This window comes from Ambystoma mexicanum, chromosome 12 (assembly GCF_040938575.1).
Source record: "Ambystoma mexicanum isolate Mex_15411 chromosome 12, UKY_AmexF1_1, whole genome shotgun sequence".
Classification (NCBI taxonomy): Eukaryota; Metazoa; Chordata; class Amphibia; order Caudata; family Ambystomatidae; genus Ambystoma; species Ambystoma mexicanum.
In genome coordinates this window covers 805,519,836-805,540,551 of record NC_090936.1, presented here as the reverse complement: position 1 = coordinate 805,540,551, position 20,716 = coordinate 805,519,836, and the positions used below count along the sequence as shown (strand labels likewise).

General features: G+C 47.3%; 1 protein-coding gene across 1 annotated transcript in view; it reads left to right on the top strand.

Moving 5' to 3' along the window:
* The window catches only part of LOC138514670 (serine/threonine-protein phosphatase 6 regulatory ankyrin repeat subunit C-like), a 1,495,665-nt gene that overhangs the window by 434,998 nt on the left and 1,039,951 nt on the right, over positions 1-20,716 (top strand). The window contains exon 9 of the mRNA XM_069630097.1: positions 7,422-7,515. Within this exon, the coding sequence (XP_069486198.1) occupies positions 7,422-7,515 (94 nt within the window). The remainder of the gene's footprint in view (positions 1-7,421; positions 7,516-20,716) is intronic.

Genomic DNA, 20,716 nt, shown 5'->3' with positions numbered 1-20,716 from the left:
CACATAACAGCGACTCTGCGGATAGTACCAATACTTGTTCAAATGATAGCCAAACTCGATATAGGCTCAGCTACAGGCTCTTTTTTTCCGTGTTCAGACAACGGAGACAAAAGGCCCTCTCATCCATTGAGGAGAAATTATGAACAAAGTTTTAGCTTAATCGCAGAAAGCATGATAGGATACTCAGTTAGAATATGTTTTGCAGTTTCTGGGCAGCTATGATGTTTGCATAGCCTGCAGAATCTTTCCGTCTGCTTCAATTTCTTGGCGGACCCTGTATTCGCCTGCACTGGCAATCTGTTTATCCGGAGAAGCAGTAAGAACCTGCGCAGATTTCCACAGGAACATAGCATTAAATAGTGTTGCACTCTCCCAGGGGTGTACAACACATAAGATGTGAACGTATATGACTGCAGGCTCTGAAGGTGTGAGCGGTCTTTACCTTGTCCCAGTGTAACATTTATTCTTTAACCTCCCTCTGTAGCTCCCAATAGCCAAGAACCCTATCGGGCGACCAATCAATAGAATAGAATATTCATTGATGAGTCTTATCTGAATCGGCATCCCCCATTTTTTAGATGTGTGTCACAGGTGTCCTCTTTTGTTGTCCTCCTGAACTGACCACATGTACAGATTTTGCATGGTTTTGGACCTGCAACTTCTTTTTTAGCACTGCACCCCCATTCCCCAACTCCCAGAGTGTGCACTTGTTCATTCCTTGCGACTGTGGCTTAGACGATATATGAAACAGGTGAACATGGTGTGCCCATGTTTGTGTGAGCAGTGGGCAGGGCAGGATTGATTGAATTCACTGGCATACAAATTAGGTTGATTTTAGCACCAAATAACTTCTTTGATGAATTGCACATCACCCCTAATTTGCTCAAACTTCCTGCCCTATAAAAAATACAAAAATGAATTATGTGGTTTAAAAAATGAACCGATTTCTTGAAAAAAGAAGCGTATGTGCAAACAACAAATTGATTATTTAGAAAAGTAGTAATTCTGTGACAAAAATGTCATGATGCTTATTGAAAACAAGACTTTTTGTTCTAAAAACATAGCAATTCCCTTACTAATCGCAATTCCAAATTATCGGAAATTCCACCAAGTTTTTCATGTTGTCAATCGCAGCTTTCTGTATTACACCTGTTGTGTACGTGGTACACGAAGCGCGCATGCGCGGGCCAGCGGGCCGGCGCATGCGCGCTAGTTAATAAAGGCGGTGCCCGGGCAGTTCGCGCCGGAGCACCGGAACAAGCAGACGTCTCCGGCGTGTGTTCTTGCGCGCTGCCCACGCGCGCTGGTGTCCCGACCCTGGGAGGCCCGCTCACCACCACGGGGCTTCACCAGGGCTCAACACTGGCGACGAGGAGGTACGGACTGCTTCCGTACTCCGACAGCCTCGGAGCGACAGAAAGTCTTCCGTATTACGGACCCGCGGAGTGCCGGAGGCCATTTTGATTCACTCGCTCCCTTCTTCACACGTGGCGGCGGTGGTTGCGGCCCGAAAGGGTGCTCGTGCACCACCCACCAGCTGTGTTTGGAGGACACAGAACATTTTTGGAAAGCCCACAGTCCTGTAGGCGCAGGGTGTGGCATTTAAGAAGAAAGAAGTGGGTTACACCCCAATACTACCACGAGACCAGGACAAGCCTCCCTTCTCTCAAGACGACTGTGAGTACGTGACACAGATATGGGTGAAGAGACTGATGATGAGGGTGCCGCTGCCCCGATCCCCCGCAGATCTCGCAGCTCCCTGGCCCCCATGCCGGAATTCGATACTACTGGCCCCCCTTCCAAGCTGGGCCCGAAGTGGCTATTGTGGGTCAAGAGGCTAGATATGTTCTTCAGGGCATCTGGGGTGAACGATGATGACACCAAAATTGCGAGTATGATCTACTCGGCAGGCGCAGAAGTCCACAAGATCTACGACTCCCTCGCCGTCCCCGTGGTCACGTATGACGCAGTTAAGCAGGCTCTCAAAGACCATTTTCTCCCCATGGCTAACGTGGATTTTGATAGATTTGTCATGGGTGCCGAAAGACAACTGGACGACGAGCCCCTTGACAAATTTTGTACCCGCCTGAGACACCTGGCGACATCCTGCAGATGGGTCGATGAGGAAGAAATGGTCCGCAACCAACTACTGCAGGGGTGCACTTCCGGCAAACTTCGAAGGCAAGTACTGAGAGAGCCTGGCCTGACCCTCCAGCAAATTCTGGACCTGGGAAGAGCACATGAGCTGGCGGAAGCCAGAGGTGCGAAAATGGACGCGGCCACGCGACCGAAGAATGACGAAGATGCGTTTGCTGTGGGACGGTCAGCAGCGGGAAAGTCAAGGTGGCCGTCGAGAAGGCCCGATACCCCGCCCGCGCCAGGCAACGCCTCATCGTGCTCCTACTGTGGGTATGACCTCCCCCACAGCGGTGATTGCCCGGCAAAGTCGAGAACATGCGGCCGGTGTGGCACACCGGGGCACTATGCCAGGATGTGCCGTGCTGCCTCCCCTGTTGCGGCAGGAAGAGGACCGGAGAGAGTTGGACGGGGAGGCGCTCGCAGAGTGAGAGGCATCTCTTCGATTGATCAGGGCCTGCAAGACCTGGACATCGCGGAAGAAGAAGAGGAGGAGGAAGAGGTTTTCTTCATCTCGAGCATCGTAAAAGGTCCTGGCACGAGGCGCCAACCCACATGCACTGTCAACATCGATGACGTCCCCACCCCCATTCTCATTGACACTGGGGCTTCGGTCTGCGTGCTAGCCACCAAGCATTATGAGGCCCTACCAGGCCCACCGGAGCTGTCAGCGTCCACGGCGCGAATATATGCATTCGGTGGGGAAACACCCCTACCCATCCAGGGTGTGTTCGTTGCCCCGGTTTCTCATGGACAAAACTCCATCAAAGCAAGGTTCTTTGTCACCAGCGTCAGCCCACATTCCCTGTTGAGCTGTGCGGCGTCAGAAGCACTCGATATTGTCCACTTTACGTTTGGGGAATACCACGCCGATCTGAAAATCATGCTACACAGGTTTGAAGCTCTCTTCAAGGGCATTGGTAAATTGAATGCAGAGCCCATTCGCCTACACATCGACAAGTCCGTTAGGCCGACAGCCCTCAAACATCGCCGGATTCCTTTTCACTTAAGAGCCCAAGTGGAAGAGGAGTTACAACAGCTGGTCGACCGGGACATCATTGAAAGAGTGGAAGGCCCCACCCCTTGGGTTTCGCCCATCGTAGTAGCCCCGAAGCCGAAACAGCCGGGGGCAGTACGCATCTGCGTGGACATGAGGCTCCCAAACGCGGCCATCAAAAGGGAGCGACACCTCACACCCACTCTAGACGACATCGTCGGAGAACTCCAAGGTGCCAAAGTTTTCTCCAAACTGGACCTCAGGTCTGGGTACCACCAGTTAGAGCTACACCCCGAGTCGAGGTACATTACGACATTCACTACGCATGAGGGGTTGTACCAGTACAAGAGACTTAACTTCGGAATATCGTCAGCGGCAGAGGTCTTCCAGAATGCCATCAGAGGGGCCCTGTCCGGACTGAAAGGTGTCATCAACATGTCCGACGACATCTTAGTCTTCGCCAAGTCGGAAATTGAACACCTTAAACGGCTGGAGAACACTTTTGAGAGACTACAGGCGGTGGGCCTGACCCTGCACCAAGAAAAGTGCGAATTCCTCAAAGACCGACTGGAATTCTTTGGGTTCACCTTCCATGCGGAGGGCATATCCCCGGACCCGGGAAAAGTGAAAGACATAAGGGACGCGCCTCTACCAACATCACCGGCGGAGGTTCGGAGCTTCTTGGGGATGGTCAACTACTGCGGCCGTTTCATCAAAGACCTAGCCTCTCTGTCGGAACCACTGAGGGCACTTACGAGGAATGACGTGGCTTGGCAGTGGACTGAGATTGAACAACGATCATTCAAAGCCATCAAAGAAGCCCTGTCAGAGCAGGAGACAATGGCCTATTTCAACCCCAGCCGGGAATCGGAGATTGTGGTCGATGCCAGCCCGGTGGGACTGGGGGCAGTCCTCATGCAGGCTGACGAACTAGGGGTCATGAGGCCCATAGCATATGCCAGCAAAGCCCTCACCGACACGGAAAGGCGATACTCCCAGACAGAAAGGGAAGCCCTCGCCATCCTGTGGGGGTGCAAACACTTTAGAATTTACATCCTCGGCAAACCCATCGTCGTGATTACGGACCATAAGCCCCTGATTCCTATCCTGTCAGGAACGTCATCCAAGCCGCCTCCCCGAATCGAAAGATGGATGCTATCCCTAATTGAATACGGCGTCAAGTTGGTATACCGCCCAGGCACCCATAACCCAGCCGACTACCTTTCTCGCCACCCAGGCACGAGGGACACCCAGAGTCCCGTAGAGACAACAGACGCTGGGGACGCCGTGCATCTCGTCATTGAATCAGCCCTGCCAGTAGCCTTGTCGAGAGAGGACATTGCGGACGACTCGAACTCCGACGAGGCGTTCCTAAGAGTGAAAAGGGCTGTGGCCACAGGAGAGTGGCGGGACATCCTTCTAAACAACGCCAGGAGGAACCCAGAAGTACAAAGGGATCTACAACTGCTGTGGAAAGCTCGACACAAGCTCTCAGTGTCCACGACGGCCTGTTGCTGCGAGGGAACCAGATCGCGATCCCCAGGTCATTGGTCATGAGAGTCCTCCAGTTGGCCCACACAGGGCACCAAGGCATGGCCAAGATGAAGGCACGCCTCAGGCTGAAGGTCTGGTTCCCCGAGCTGGAGCACAGGGTAGCTGAGTTCGTGAGGACCTGCATTCCGTGCCAGGCCACGAGTCCTGTGGAAAGAGGCCCACCCATCCAGGCCATGGAACGGAGCGACGTGCCATGGGGAACGGTGCACGCAGATTTCGGCTCGACCGGAAGAGGCCTATATTTCCTGGTGGTCACGGACCAGTGGTCGAGGTATCCGGAAGTGGAACTCGTGGAATCCACCGCCAGCGATCACACCATCCTGGCGATTGACAAAATCTTCGCCACCCATGGGTTCCCTTTTGAGATCTGCTCAGATAATGGAGCACCGTTCCAAGGACAGCGGTTTGCCAGATACTGCGCGGAACGAGCCATCAAGCACCGGAAGGTAACCCCGCTATGGCCAAGGGCCAATGGAGAGGTTGAGCGCTTCATGCGGACACTTAACAAAATCTTTCGTATTTCTGTCAATGGAGGGGAAGACCTGCGACACAACCTAATCGACTTTCTCCGTGAGTACCGGTCCACCCCACATCGATCCACTGGAATCGCACCCGCCGAGGCGCTGTTCAGGTGAATACCCAGAGGGCTGATACCCGAAGCGGGAGAGCGACGCCCAGGAGTGATCGATAGCGCACAGGTGACAGCAGACAGAACAGCGAGAAACGAGAGCGAAGCAACGAGGTGGAGGCTGCCGGAAAAAGTGATAGCAGTAGGAGACACTGTCCTAGTCCGGAACAGGAAACCGGAAGGAAAACTCTCGATGACTTACGAAACCCAACCAATGGGAGTTACTCATGTCAAAGGCTCTATGGTCACCGCTGCGAATGCGCGAGGAACGGTAACCAGAAACGTGTCCTTCTTCAAGCGCATAGGACCCGTGGCAGCGGAGGAAGAAACCAACCCTGCCCAAGGACAAGCAGCAGAGGCACCGCAGGAGGGCGGTGAGCCGCCCGAGGACCCTGGGGGACCAGAGAACATCGAGAGAGGCTCGCCCAGGTACCCGCGCAGGGAAGGACGCCGTCCACCGCAAAGGTTCCAAGATTTCGTTATGGACTCGGCAGCCTGAGTAACGAAGTCTGTTAAGTACAGTTTGATTTGAGCCACGTTGGCTCCCCTGTTTAATGTGTTTGTTGTTTGGGGGAAAAGGAGGGATGTTGTGTACGTGGTACACGAAGCGCGCATGCGCGGCCCAGCGGGCCGGCGCATGCGCGCTAGTTAATAAAGGCGGTGCACGGGCAGTTTGCGCCGGAGCACCGGAACAAGCAGACGTCTCCGGCATGTGTTCTTGCGCGCCGCCCACGCGCGCTGGTGTCCCGACCCTGGGAGGCCCGCTCACCACCACGGGGCTTCACCAGGGCTCAACAACACCCTAATATTTGATTTTCGATGCCAATAAATCGGGTGAGTTCATAGTTAAATGAACAACAAATAAGTTACCAATACGTTAAATACCGAACTGTATTTTTCCAATGCCTTGTTCACAAGGTTGTTGCTAGGTCTGGAAAAGATCGGGGGCTATGTTAATATCATGGCTGTTGGGACTCGCCCCTGAGCTTCTATCCAGTGGTGCGCCCAGACATTTTTCAAAGAGTCGGCCTGATGAGGTCACTGGAAATCTTGGGGTGGCACACACAGTTGCATTCATAAGAGTCAGGCATGTGGTGGGCAGGCCAGCGTTTCTATAAGGGTGGCTGTGCACCCCCTTGGCCACCCTTGATTGCGCCTCTGCTTCTATCAGGGGCCATAACCAAAAGAGCCGGGGCTAGAGCCCCCTCAGCCCCCCTCCTCCCCATAGCAACGCCTCTGCTTGTTAAAAAGGCAAATACATTCAAAAGTATCCCTGTACTACAGACTCAATGTTACATGTTTGTCTGCGATGGCTCAACGTTGCCTTAAACGCAGCGTGACCCAGAATCAATACACATATTGATATGGAAACTCGCACTGTAATGCTTTATAATGTCTCGAAAGCTCCAGTATGAAAGAATCAATAACGCTATAAATCACCTGAACAGTAATTAATGCATCCCATAAGCCGTATTTTTGAAAAGCTCAAGAGGACAGAAAGCTGCTCTTTGATCACCACGTGTAACCATATAAAGCTAGCGTTTATGACTGCACTTTACTACCACAGTTTCAATTTGCAAGCAGTGAGCTAATTTTAAAGAATAAACGGTGCCTTAATTTATAGATGTCCTCGGCTGCAGTTACAAGAAGGGGTAATGAAGTAAATGCTAATGAAGTCATTAGTCCTTGACTGAAAACACATTTTCTCCTCAATGTTCCATTCTAAATTGTCTCGAAACAAATGCGTTTTATTAATTGAGGGCCCCCCACCCACATGCAGTCATGGTGTGAAGTAAATACTAGAGCAACACATATTAAATTAGAGAAAATGACTTTTATGAACATGTATTTTGCCACTGGAGCAAAAACATTTGATCATGTTTGTGAATGTACTAAGATTTTAAACTGTTATAGGTTACGCATAGTTAGATCAGATTCTAAAATGGCAGAAAAACCTGTGCCGTCTAAGCATGGGGGACTCGGCACATGAATGTACACAATTTGACAAAAAACTGAGCCATTTTTCACCATAATTGGATTTGAATACATCACCTCAAATTGGATAATTGATTTTGGAACATCTCTTTCTTTCTTTCCTCTTACCAGCTTTTAATTGAATGGGGATGTGAATTATATGCTACAGATTTGCAAGGACAGCCAGCCAAAGGTGTCAACAGAGGACTCAAGGACTACTGTATTGGTAAGGGGGTGCTATTATTCTCTTGATGCGGGGTGGTGAAGAGGAGGTGGTTCGCCACAATTTATGGAGGAACTCTGTTTATGCATGTATTGATGTATTTATGTAGCCATTGGCCTGAAAGACAAATGCATGTTGACAACCGTCATTTTGTACTTCTAAAGTTAATATAGACCAAATCTACTCAATGGGAAAGAGTTTACGTATAAGACTCACATATAAATAGCATATGCTCAGTTCAATATGGCTTTTACCCCCACAGCAGGGGTGAAATCCATTTGCACCCCAGGGTTTATCCAAGGGTGAATGTTTTTTTTTTCCCATTGAAATATTGACTACAATTTCCCGAAATAAAAAGATGGCCGCCACCATAGGGAAAAGTGCCGTCCCATTTCCATTTCTATGGTGGTGGCCGGGAACGGGACGAGCGCTGGGACTGGAGCACACAACTCCCAGTTCAGCGGGTAAATGGGAAGGAAAAGAGGCGTGGGGAAGAGGTATACTTTGTTTTGTTGGGTAGGCAGGGCCATCTTAAGCACTTTTGGGGCCCTGGGCACGGACATCTTTGGGGCCTCCCTCCACCAAACCAAAGAAATTCAGGGATCAAGAATACTGGTTGAGCCCTGCACCGACATGCTCACAACCTATAGGCTGATATGCTGTCTTGCAGCATAATAAGCATGTTTACTCCCTTTAAGTCCCCTTGCCCTATTCATTCTTGCTCTAATCAGAATGGCAAACGAGTAGCATTTGAAGAACGACATAAGCAGTCTACGAAGAGGTTACTGTTCTAGTATAGATACAGGAGACTTTTCTTATCAATAACATCCTGGAAGGTAGATGTAGTATTAATGCAGGACCGTATGTAAAAGGTACATGTAACCCAGACAGAGAACTCACATTAGCTGCCTCACAGAATGCAAAAGTGCTCATGCATGGATAGAGACCACCAATTGGAAAGAAGGAGAACGCTACACATACCGTAGCATGGATAGTGGAGGCAGATTAGAAGCTACCAGGAAGGTGACTTTATCCAGACAGACTGAGATTAGAAATTGGATATGGTTTTCAAATAGTGTTGCTATTAGATATCAAAGGAACAAACGCCTGTGGTGTGCAATATGAATATGCTCACTATTAACACAGTGAAACCATGAATAAGGCTTTTATGAAGATCATACCATGAGAAGGAAATCACTCGGAAGGGCTGACAATTTTGAAAGGTTTAGAGACTGGCAATATTGAGCGGTTTGGCAATACAAGATTAAATGAGATGCCCAGGATCACACATTGATTAAGGGGTGAAGGGGTGAAGCTGTGATTTGTGCCAACTCTGCAATTTCTGCATTTGAACACTTTCTTTTCCAGTTCTTACCATGAACTAAAACAATCTAATTTAATTTTAAAAAAACAGACTGGGAAAGTACACAAATCACATTACCAAACATGGCCATTTTTAAACAAAATATTATAGAAGGGTGTTATGCAAAATGGGAATGATTCTAGCTTAATTCTCTCCATCATCAAGGGAAGTATATCACAGCCAGCATACCAATCGATGTGAATTAACAAATTTAATCTGGATTTGTCTTTTGTATTTTAAATCTTTAAATACTTCCAGAACAATGGCCTGTGACATTTTCATTTATAAACGTGCATAAAAACCTTTGACTTTTACTAAAAAGCAAACCGTTTTTTGTGTCAAACAAAAAGCAGACCTTAAAATATGCTTGCCTGAGGCCTGCAACATATGGTCCTCTCTCTTCTGTCTAACAAACCTTCCTCACAAATTGCCTACATAAGAAGAAAGTTCAAGTAAATGGCTAAATGATACCAGCAGCATGCAAGAAGGCAAACCTCACAGAAGACAACACAGTAATGTACAATATATTAGAGGATTTGACCAGGATCACTGTATCGTCTGCTGGCAGATCCAGGATACAAACATGAACGCTGTTGTTCCAAAGTCTTGAATTTGGATACTTATTCACCTCTTTGACTAACAGTTTATGCCATTGTTGGAGGCGATTGACTAGGTTTTACAACACCCCATCTGAAGAAACCAATTTCTAGACCTTCACCATACAGATGATGTTAGTTTTTATAGCAACTCCTATCTGGTACAGGTACATTGCTGCTAATAGCAGATGTTGTTCTGCCAAATCAAGTACATATGCAGGCAGGCATATAAACTTCAGAGATAGGTAAGGCTCAGCCAGCCTGGCTGGCATGTTATATTCTAATTTTGCATATGAAAACATATCTCTGCAATGGGTGCTTTACACTCTGAGCTTACTTCCGAACCATTGTGGCTTTCAATTTATCAATATGCATTTCACAATTGCCTATTGCACATGATCAACATAATTCCCAGAGGAAGGAGAGAATGCTACAGAGTTCTGCCACAAGGAACACACAAACTACGTATACCACAGTTAACACAGAAAGCAATACATGATTAATTGGTCAAGGCAGAATGCACTTGCCAAAACAGAAAGGCAATGGGTTTAGAGCCTTAGCAGCACCCCATAAAATATCCTGACGTGTGCTATTTAAGACTGGTAAACAAAGTAATCTTACTTCTTCAGATCAGCTAGCCTTGTGGGGCCCCCTCCAAGGCAGGGGCCTTGGGCAAGTGCCCCGTTTGCCCTCCCATAAAATAGTCTCTGTGGGTAGGCAGTGGGGAAGCAACAGGGAGAGGCAACCTGTTGCCTCCACACATAAAGAAAAATGGCTCCACCCAGGGAAGGGCCTCGTGCGGCTGGAAACAGCAGGTGGAGAATGTGTTTTCTCGCCCCCTGTTCCAGCCACCTGGTTGGCTGAGAGCCCTTCCCCGGGTGCAAAAAGTAGATCTATTAAGATGGATGTGTTACTGCTTCATATGTGTACACTCTTTTTAATCCGTAATCCATAACCCATAATGCATACAGAGTTAAATCCAAATAGAGTCCCAATTTTTGAAATATTTTCACAAGATGTAGACTAATGGCTTTGATTTGAATAGGTGATCCCAAATAGAGTTGGTCTTCCTTTTACCGTAATTAGCACCATGGGACTCTCTAAGGGTGCTAATATTATGTTTTAAAGAGAACCAAGAACGTACCAACAGTGAAAGCAAGCGTAATTCACTTAAATCAAAAGAAAAACTAGGTTGGCTGCCAGCAATGCAGAAAAGAACATAAGTCACTTTTCTACATTGCTGGCTGCATCGCCTCATTCAGCCATGAGCAGCGAGGGAACAGAGCAGCTGCATCAGGTAGGTAAAAGAAGGGCAGGGAAAGCTCCTGTATGTGGGAGGTGGGTGGTGATGAGGCGGGGGCAGGATGGGCCTAAGAAAGGGTTGCACCAGGGAAATGGCACATGTGGCTGAAAGGAAATGTGGGCTGATACAGTCAATGCACGCCCACTTACCTAACCTACTGATTGGCTGGTGCCACTCCCCCAATGGCTAATATATGTGAATACTGGTAAGATCACCATGCTCCTATCTGCAAGGAGTTTGCTCTGATCATGCCAACCTGTATTTGAAATCTGTTAGCCTAATGTTCTGCTGGGGTAATTGACTAGATATTACAGTTTGGATTAAGTGACTGATCTTCAACCCATTGTGCATTAACGTAACACCCTAGGTGGTACACACTGATTTAAGAGCCAGACCATTGCTAGGCTGGAAACTGAACTACCCCACAGAGAAAGGACCCTGAGCCAAACATTCTACTTCTGTGCCCCGGCATAATGGAACACCACCCAGAGGCAATCGGGACTGCTTCAGTGCTCCTGCATTTCAGGAACGGACTGAAAGCACAGTTATTTAGGAAATTCCTTGATGCAACTTGGGTAACTCTCTACCACAGCACTGGCCCGACTGTAAACTGTGCTCCAGTTCCTTGAAGTCTTGTACAGTGCTCCCTTGCTCTCAAGATAGCTTCAAAGTATGGAAATATGAAATAGTGCAAGCAGAATATACAGAGAAGGGAAGTGCATTCCAAAGGTTTGGAGCAAGAAGCATATAGAGAGCAAAAACAAGATAAAGCACAAGAGGCATGAAGAGCAGTCAAAATGGTCAAGGAAGAAGAATGAAGTGTACAGGTAAACACATAGACTGGTACCAGAGTGGAAAGGTAAGGGAAGGGGCAAGACCCTGGAAATATTTAGGAGCAATGCACAACAAATGAAATTGAAAATGTCCAGTGAAAGGACATGGACAGAAAGATATGAGGACATGGTGCACACCAGCAGCGAAGGTTATCAACAGAATTAGAAATAGAGTGTGCAGGTGCAAGAGCACAAGTAGGAAGATCAACAAGAAGATACACACCCTAATAAAGGCATGAAAATAACAGGGTAAGATAAAAGGTTTTATCACCTAAAAATAAAATAAATGTTCAAATGCTATGACTTTTGGAAAACCGAAATGACAGAAATGACCAAGGGTCCAAATGTAATGATAAAAGGAAACCGATGACTCAAACATGAACCTAAATTGTGAGTAGATAAGGAAAATGAAAGAAAATCAGGGTACAAAGAAACAGATGAAGATAGATGACGAAGGGAAACAATTGCAAAGAGAAGGGGACAGGAAAAAAGAAAATCTCAGTTTTCTAAGGATTAAAGTGAAGAGAATGAGACAGCATCCAACGATTGATAACTAGCATACACTAAGAAAGAGCAGCAGAGAGTGAGGCAGAGGAAAAGCAGAATGTGGAAGAGATCTTGGAGTCCTCATCCCAGGACGGACAATGACAGCCAAATGACTGAATAATACAAGGAAGAGGAGTAGCAGGCAAAGAAAGAAGAGGCAAACAATCAAGCATTTTGGAACCGCAAAATGTTTGTTAGAGAACAGGAAAATGTTCCACCCCTTTTGACAGAATACTTACAATTAAAAAGGAAAGAAGAAAAACAGGTTGAAATAGACCCAATATAAAAAGATAAGAGAGAGAAGATCAAAACATAGAGTGATTCATTTTGTCGAAGGTAGTGGACATTTCGAAGGGATTGTGTCCTCCGACGTATTCCTTATCTTAGATAGAAATCCTTCAGCTTTGCTGGCCTCGGAAAATTTTTTCGCCAGAGGGCGCTGCGCGTCGATGATCGCCGAGTCGATGACCCTCGACGGCCTCCGTGCCGACGTCGACGTCATCCTGCCTATAAAGGCCGCGCGCAGCGTCCGTTGCTCAGTTCCGTTTTTCCGCGCTTCGTTGTGCCTCGGAACACCGTTGCTCAGTTCTCGTCAAGATAACGTATATAATAACTACTATTTACCTCGATATCGATGGCATCCTCCTCCGACCCGACGACCCCTCGGTCCGGTTTCAAAAAGTGCCGAGACTGCGGGAAGAAAATGTCGTTGACGGACCCTCACAGGGTCTGTTTGTGGTGTCTGGGAATCACGCACCAGAGTTCGGAGTGTGAGGAATGCCTTTCCATGACGGCGAAAGCCTTGAAGGAGCGTAGGGGGAAGCTCGAGAGAGGTAGGTCAACTTTAACTTCCTCGAAAGCTTCTTCGGTAGAGTCGAGACGTTCGTCTCCTCACCATAAAAAACACTCTCGATCTAGATCACGAAGTGGCTCCCACCACTCGTCGACATCGAGACACTCGAAGAAGAGACGTAGGAGATCCCCTTCGTCATCTTCGTCGAGTTCTCCTGAGAGAGTTCATTGCCCCACAAAACGCAGCTCGCAAGCTGAGTGGGAGGAATTCAGGAAAAAGATGCTAAGCGTCTTCGAGAAAGCGGCCTCGTCCCCCTCGAAGACAGCTGAGGGTGATACCCCGGGTAAAAAACCCAAAAAATCTAAACGCCGCGAGTCGCAGTACCCGGCGGAAAAGTCAACCCGAAAGCGCCTCGAGCCATCGGGAGATAAAGCATCATCGACGCCATCGTCGAAAACTCCTTCGAAACAGAGGTCGGCGCCATCGACGCCGTTGTCGAAGGATTCATCGGCGCATCAGTCGATCGAGTCGACGCCGACGTCGACGCCGATATCGACGCCGGTGAAGGAAAGAACCACGGCTACTCCACAGCCAACGGTTAGACAAAAGACCTCCGACTCGACGCCGAGAACGTCGACGTCGTTCTCGAGCAAGACTCCGATCCTTTCGAGTTCTTCGAGGCCTAGTACACATTTCTCGACGCTTTTCACGGCGCCTTCGAGTACTTTCACGTCGGTGTCGACGACATCGACGTTTTCAAGGCCTGTGATGATGGCTCCTTCTGCATTGGAAATGGGGTTTATACCATTCCAAAAACCAATGTATCCCCCTTTAACCTCGATTTTTGAGGAAAGGGAGGATTCAGACCAAGATATTGATTTACAGAGGACCACATCACCAGAGCCAGAGACTTTCGCCTCTGAGGAAGGAAGATTAAAAAATCTTCAGGATGCACTTCAGGAAGCTAGTGGCTTGGACACTTCTCCTGAAGCAGAATTTATCAAACCAGACCCAGGAGAACATGCGGAGACTCCATATAGAGCTCTGATGTCTAGAATCATAGAATTTATGGGTTGGTCTGCACCTTCTCCTGCCTTTCAGCAGGATGACCTCACTGACATACTGGACAAGGGCCCACAGGAGGATCCTGTGGTTCCATTTCACTCTGCTCTACAGAGAAGGATTTTGACAAACTGGGAAACGCCAGAAATTATCCCGGCAGTAAATAAAAAACTGTCAACAAAATACAGGGTGGCTAGTTCTGACCCTGAATATTTGTCAAAACACCCTACTCCTGAGAGCTTGGTTGTACAGGCTGCAACCTCATCAGGCAGCACATCTGCATACCCCACTGCTCCGCAGGATAGGGATGACAAAAAATATGATGCCATGGCTAAGAAGGTTTTTTCTGCCTGTAGCATGGCGTTAAAGTCTATTAACGCGACCTGTACGCTCGCTAGGTTCAGCCACACCCTTTGGGAGTGCGCTTCATCAGCGGCTGACTGCCTCCAAGAAGGAGAGGAAAGGGACGCATTTTTAAACATCATCAGGGATGGTAAAGATGCGATGTGCGAGACCCTACAAACTGGCCTAGATTCTGCTGACAGTATCAGCAGGGCCATGGCGGCAAGTACCACAATCCGCAGGCATGCGTGGTTGAGGAAGTCTGGTTTTGCCTCTGACGTGCAGACCAGGCTTTTGAATATGCCCTTTGACGGTTCTACCCTCTTTGGAAAGAAGGCGGATGACAGTTTGGAGAAACTGCAAACGTCCAAGGCAGCAGCCAAGTCATTGGGAGCTGCTATCCGTCAGAATACCTTTCGTCCTTCGGGATCATCGTGGAGAGGACGGTCCTTTCGTTACTATTCCTCATATGGAAGGGGCAGGGGACGACCGGCTCAAAGAGGCCAAGGAAGATTTACCCGTGGTGGACGGGGTAGGGGAAAGAAAGCCGCACCCGCAGGAGCAGGAGCCACTTTACCTTCGGCAACTGCATCAGCCGCTTCAAAACCACTCTGAGGTCTCCCCTCACAGAACACCAGTAGGGGGCAGGTTAACTCACCATCTGACGGAATGGCAGGCTATTACGTCAGATGCTTGGGCTCTGGAGACAGTAGCCCAAGGTTACTGCCTGCCCTTCCTACATATCCCTCAGAGTCATCCACCGGGGAACAACCCTTTGAAGCTTCCAGATCCGCTCCTCTTGCAGGAGGTTTTAGACCTGCTAGAGAAAGGTGCCATAGAACTGGTACCTGTAGCGGAAAGGAACAAGGGTTGGTACTCCCCCTACTTCATAATACCGAAGAAGGACGGAGGACTGAGACCCATCTTAGACTTACGGGAATTGAACAAATTCCTCCGAAAGGACAAGTTCAAGATGGTGACTCTCTCTCAGATCCTTCAGGCCCTCCAGCTTCAGGACTGGTTGGTATCTCTAGACCTCCAGGACGCTTATTTCCATGTGCCGATCCATCCCAGGCACAGGAGATACCTGAGGTTCGCAATTGGCAGCTCTCATTATCAATTTCGAGTTCTGCCATTTGGGCTAACCTCCGCCCCGAGGGTCTTTACCAAGCTAATGTCGGTTGTGGCTGCAAGTCTAAGGAGGGAAGGGATTCATGTCTACCCTTACCTAGACGATTGGTTGATCAGAGCTGTATCTTCGGAACAGGCTCAGAGACAACTAGATTATGTTTGCCACTTCCTTCACAAGCTGGGCTTCTCCCTCAATTTAAAGAAGTCACAGATGATACCATCACAGAGACTCCAATTCATTGGAGCAGTCCTGGACACTTCCCTGGGAAAAGCCTTGCCACCAGAGGTGAGGGCTCGAGATATTCTGCAGATGGTCATCAGATTTCAGAATGCCCAATATCTCCCAGCCTACGACTTTCTGAGGTTGCTAGGCCTCATGGCATCCTGCATATTCCTCGTGCCGGAGGCTCGCCTGAGAATGAGATCCCTCCAGTGGGCACTGAGAACTCAGTGGTCACAGTTCTCAGGAAGGATGACAGATCTCCTTCGGATCCCGGTCAAAGTAGCCCGAGACCTTCAGTGGTGGGCCTGTCGGGAGAACATCCTGAAAGGAGAAATGTTTTGGCAACCATGGCCGGAGATAACAGTAGTCACGGATGCCTCACTCACGGGGTGGGGAGCTCACGCCAACGACTTGACCATCAGCGGTCGTTGGTCTCCATCGGAGTCCAGACTACATATCAACCTGTTGGAGCTGAGAGCCATCAGACTAGCGCTGAAGGCTTTTCTGCCGTCTGTACGGGGAAGAAACGTCCTAATAATGACGGACAATACAGTGGCCATGCACTACCTCAACAAAAGAGGAGGCGTAGGCTCACTACCACTGTGCAGAGAGGCGATGCAGCTCTGGTTTTGGGCAATTCAGGAAGGAATCTCTCTATCGGCAATTCACCTAGCCGGAGAGAAGAACTTGACAGCGGACGCTCTGAGCAGGCAGAGCACAGTCTCTCACGAGTGGGAGATAGCTCAGGAAGTCCTTCAAGAGATCTTCGCCCTTTGGGGAACCCCTCAAGTGGATCTGTTCGCCACCAGTATCAACAGGAAGTGCGACAGATTTTGCTCAAGGGAATTTCCCCCGAGAGGAGCTCTAGGAGATGCGTTCGTAGTGGACTGGGAGTTCCCACTTCTGTACGCGTTCCCTCCGGTCCCTGTCATTCCTCAAATGATCAGGAGGTTGAGAAGGTTTCGGAAGACCATGATCCTAATTGCCCCGGATTGGGCCAGGAGAACGTGGTACCCGGACCTTCTAGACATGTCCATCTGCCCTCCAATTCGACTGCCATACAGAGAGGATCTTCTCTCGCAGAAGGAAGGTCAGGTTCTCCATCCAGCCATCAAGACCCTCAACCTTCACGCTTGGTGTCTGAAAGGTTGAGGTACAAGGATTGGGACCTTCCGGATGAGGTTATGGAGGTGTTGCTTTCGGCCAGAAGGCCGGCAACTAAAACTCTATACCGCTGCCGTTGGAACAAATTTTGCAGCTGGTGCAGAGAAAAGAATATTGAACCCTTTTCTTGTGGTACACCTATGGTGTTGTCATTCTTACTTTACCTGGCTAATTCAGGCCTACAGGTTGGCACAATTAAGGGCTATCTCGCAGCGCTATCAATCTTTAAGCGCACTGCAGAGGAGCCTTCATACTTCAAAATTCCATTGGTAATACAATACCTAAAAGGATTAACTAATGTTTATCCCCCGAAACCTTTTCAAGTTCCCTTATGGGATTTAAACCTAATTTTAAACTTCCTAAAGGGTGCCCCTTTTGAACCACTACACTCTTGTTCATTGAAGCTTCTCACCCTCAAAACTGTTTTGCTAATAGCATTGACATCTGCTAGAAGGGTTAGCGAGTTGCAAGCCTTATCGTGTAAACCTCCACATACAATCTTTTACAAGGACAAAGTTGTTCTTCAGGTGAAGCCTAACTTCCTCCCGAAGGTAGTCTCGGAGTTTCACATCACTCAGAAGATTATATTACCTTCTTTCTACCCTCCTCCTCATCCGGGGAAGGAGGAAGAGAGACTGCACAGGCTGGACCCTAAGCGAGCCTTGAGCTTCTATATCAGCAGATTGGCTAAGATCAGACAAGCAGACCAACTCTTTGTAGGTTATGCAGGACATAAGTTGGGCCTTCCAATAACAAAACAAACCATCTCCAGATGGATTATTTTAGCCATTCTGGAGTGCTACAAATTGGCAGGAAAGGAGCCTCCTCAAAATCTAAGGGCTCATTCTACCAGGGGTATCGCAACATCCTCAGCCCTTCAAAGAGGGGTGCCAATTCGAGATATATGTGCGGCTGCCACATGGTCGTCCGCACATACATTTACCAAATTCTATAGCCTGGATTCCTCCTCTAGTCAAGAAACTAGATTCGGCAAGGCTGTGTTACACTCTGTCCATTCTGGAAGGGTAACATAACTTTTATTACTCCCGCCTCCAGTCACAATACCACTGCTATGGGAGTCTATCTAAGATAAGGAATACGTCGGAGGACACAATCCCTTCGAAGAACTAGTTACTCTTACCTTGTAACGTTCTTTCGATGGGATGTTCCTCCGACGTATTCCTTATCGACCCTCCCATCCATCCCCGCAGTATGACTTCCTGTGGGTTTGCAGCCTATGCTCCTTCAAGGTGATTAGTCTAATCCAAAAACATTACTGGGGACTACAAAACGGAACTGAGCAACGGACGCTGCGCGCGGCCTTTATAGGCAGGATGACGTCGACGTCGGCACGGAGGCCGTCGAGGGTCATCGACTCGGCGATCATCGACGCGCAGCGCCCTCTGGCGAAAAAATTTTCCGAGGCCAGCAAAGCTGAAGGATTTCTATCTAAGATAAGGAATACGTCGGAGGAACATCCCATCGAAAGAACGTTACAAGGTAAGAGTAACTAGTTCATCTAGAAGAATAAGGGGATTCACTTGTTTTGAGTGACAAGAAGAAGTGAGAAAGTTAGCTCTAAGCGTGAAAGCAGTCTTAGTACACTAAGCCAGATGAAACCCAGATTTGAGAGGGGGAAAAGGAAGGTTAGATTCTAGATATGAAGACAGCTGATACTAAATAGCCAATCCTAAATGTTTAGATGAAAAACAAACAAAAGAAATAGGTCTAAAGGTAAAACTGAGAGAAAGATTGAACACGTTTTTTAAGAATTGAGAGAATAGTTGCTGACATGAAAGAGGATGGAAAAATACCATTAGAAAGGGAAGAATTGAGAAGAGAATTGATGCAAGGAAGGACAAAGGGGCATACCCTAGGAGTAAGAGCTGATGAAAGAGGATTCAAAAGACCAGCAGTAGGGTTAGCCTATTTAAATAAGAAATATGAGTTTTCATAAAGGAGAAATAAAGAACAATTAAGAGGAGATATGAAGAAGAGAAAAGATGAAGAAGGCCGAAACTAAGGGAAACAAATGAAATATTACGAATTCCTGAAGTAAACTTGAAGAAAAGCTTGCAATAGAAAGAGGGGAATTCAATGAGGGTTCAAGGGGATACGTGTTAAACAGTATTTAAAAGGGAAAATAGGATAAATATAATGATTCGAAAAACGAAATTGTCCATAAAGTTGTTTGGCATTAAATGATCCAGGTCATAAAAAGCATCAAGAGAAGAAAGAGCAGAACGCTGGTTGGGAAAATTAGGTGTTTTTCCATCTCCATTCAAGATTACATTAAAGCCTCATAGTAGGTTGCAAAGATGGAGATAAGAATGTTCAATGGCAATTACATGAAATTAGTAATTCCATTGGCATCCCTGTTAGCGGTGATTGAAGCCATGCTAAAATCAGTGACAGTTTAATCCCAAGGAACGACAAACAATAAAGGGAGTAGGCCTGAGTATGGGCGAATAAATTTGGGCGGACTCAACGGGTTATGATGATATGAGATTAAACTCAGTACCATTTTTTTAAGAGCTGAGCCATGAGTGTGGATCAGTAGGAAGATGGAAATGTAATGTGTTAAGACGTGATGTGATTAATGATCTGTAATATTTTAAAGGTTTGTATTGAAAACAATAAAATAAAAAAAATTAAAAAAGAAATGTTTAAGTAGGTTTTCAAGAGAAAACAAAGTGGATCACAGAATAAAGATTGAAGGAGGAAAGGAGTTGAACTATCAGTAACAGAAGGAAGAGCAGACTAAACATGTGATGAACAAGATGCGTCAAAATGACAAAGGTCATGACGCAGAAGGCAAGCAGTAGAACAATACAACGGTGTTACAAAGGGAAAGATGTGGGTAAAAGAGAGAAAAGGATGGTCAACAAAAAGAAAAGGAAATGTAGAAACACGTGAGCTGAGACGATGAGTATTAAAGATTATTTTAAAGAAAGAACTAGAGACATGTGAAGGAGGAGTAAATAACTGCAACACATGATAAAGTCAATAATGGGGAGAAATGAGGAGAACAAATGAGAAACGTGTGAAGGCATCATGAAGCAAGACACAGACAACAGATTCAAAGTTCAAAACAACATTTTTTATTAACCCAAATGTCAGGATAGTTGAAGGCCTAACTTGCCCTATCCTAAGGTGGGATTCCCCTACCCAAAGAAACTAAGGAACGTCTGAGTCTGAAAGTTCAACTTAAGTCTGTCTGTGTCCAAAGCCTATACCTGCCGTCACTACTAAAGTTAAACAATGTGTTGGGGTTTCAGCAATAAAAGAAATAGTGTTCCAAATGAAGTTCTGAGCATCTTCCAGCTCCTGTCTTACTTATCATCTCCCGTTCCCCAAGTTCAAAATAGTTCCACAAAACGTTGGGGTTCCCTTCCCCAGGTTCAAGAGGGTTCCACAAAACCTTCCCTTCCCCAAGTTCAAGACAGTTCCACTTGTACTTGGTGTCAATCTTTCAATATTCAAAAGCAGCTCCAGGCCTACTTTATTTATATCCCTTCTGGTTTCTTAGCAGTTGAATCAGGTTGCTTTCTTCTGTTTCCCTTTAGCACTTTCGCCACCTTACTTGCACGCTCTGTCGCAATCTTCCATAGTTGCTTTCTTTTATGCTTCATACCACTTGTGTTTTGCTTTCAATAGGCGATATTTGAATTTGAATTTGAATTTCACACACACTTGTCATCAAGGGACATCGTTGCCAAAAGCCCTCGTTTCGTTCGGTATTCAATCGTTGTGATTTTTCCCTCTGCCGCTTGCATATTATAAAGTCCTTGTATTTCCCTCTCAAACCATTACTTCTTCAGCTGGCATAGACTTTCGCATTCATTCTG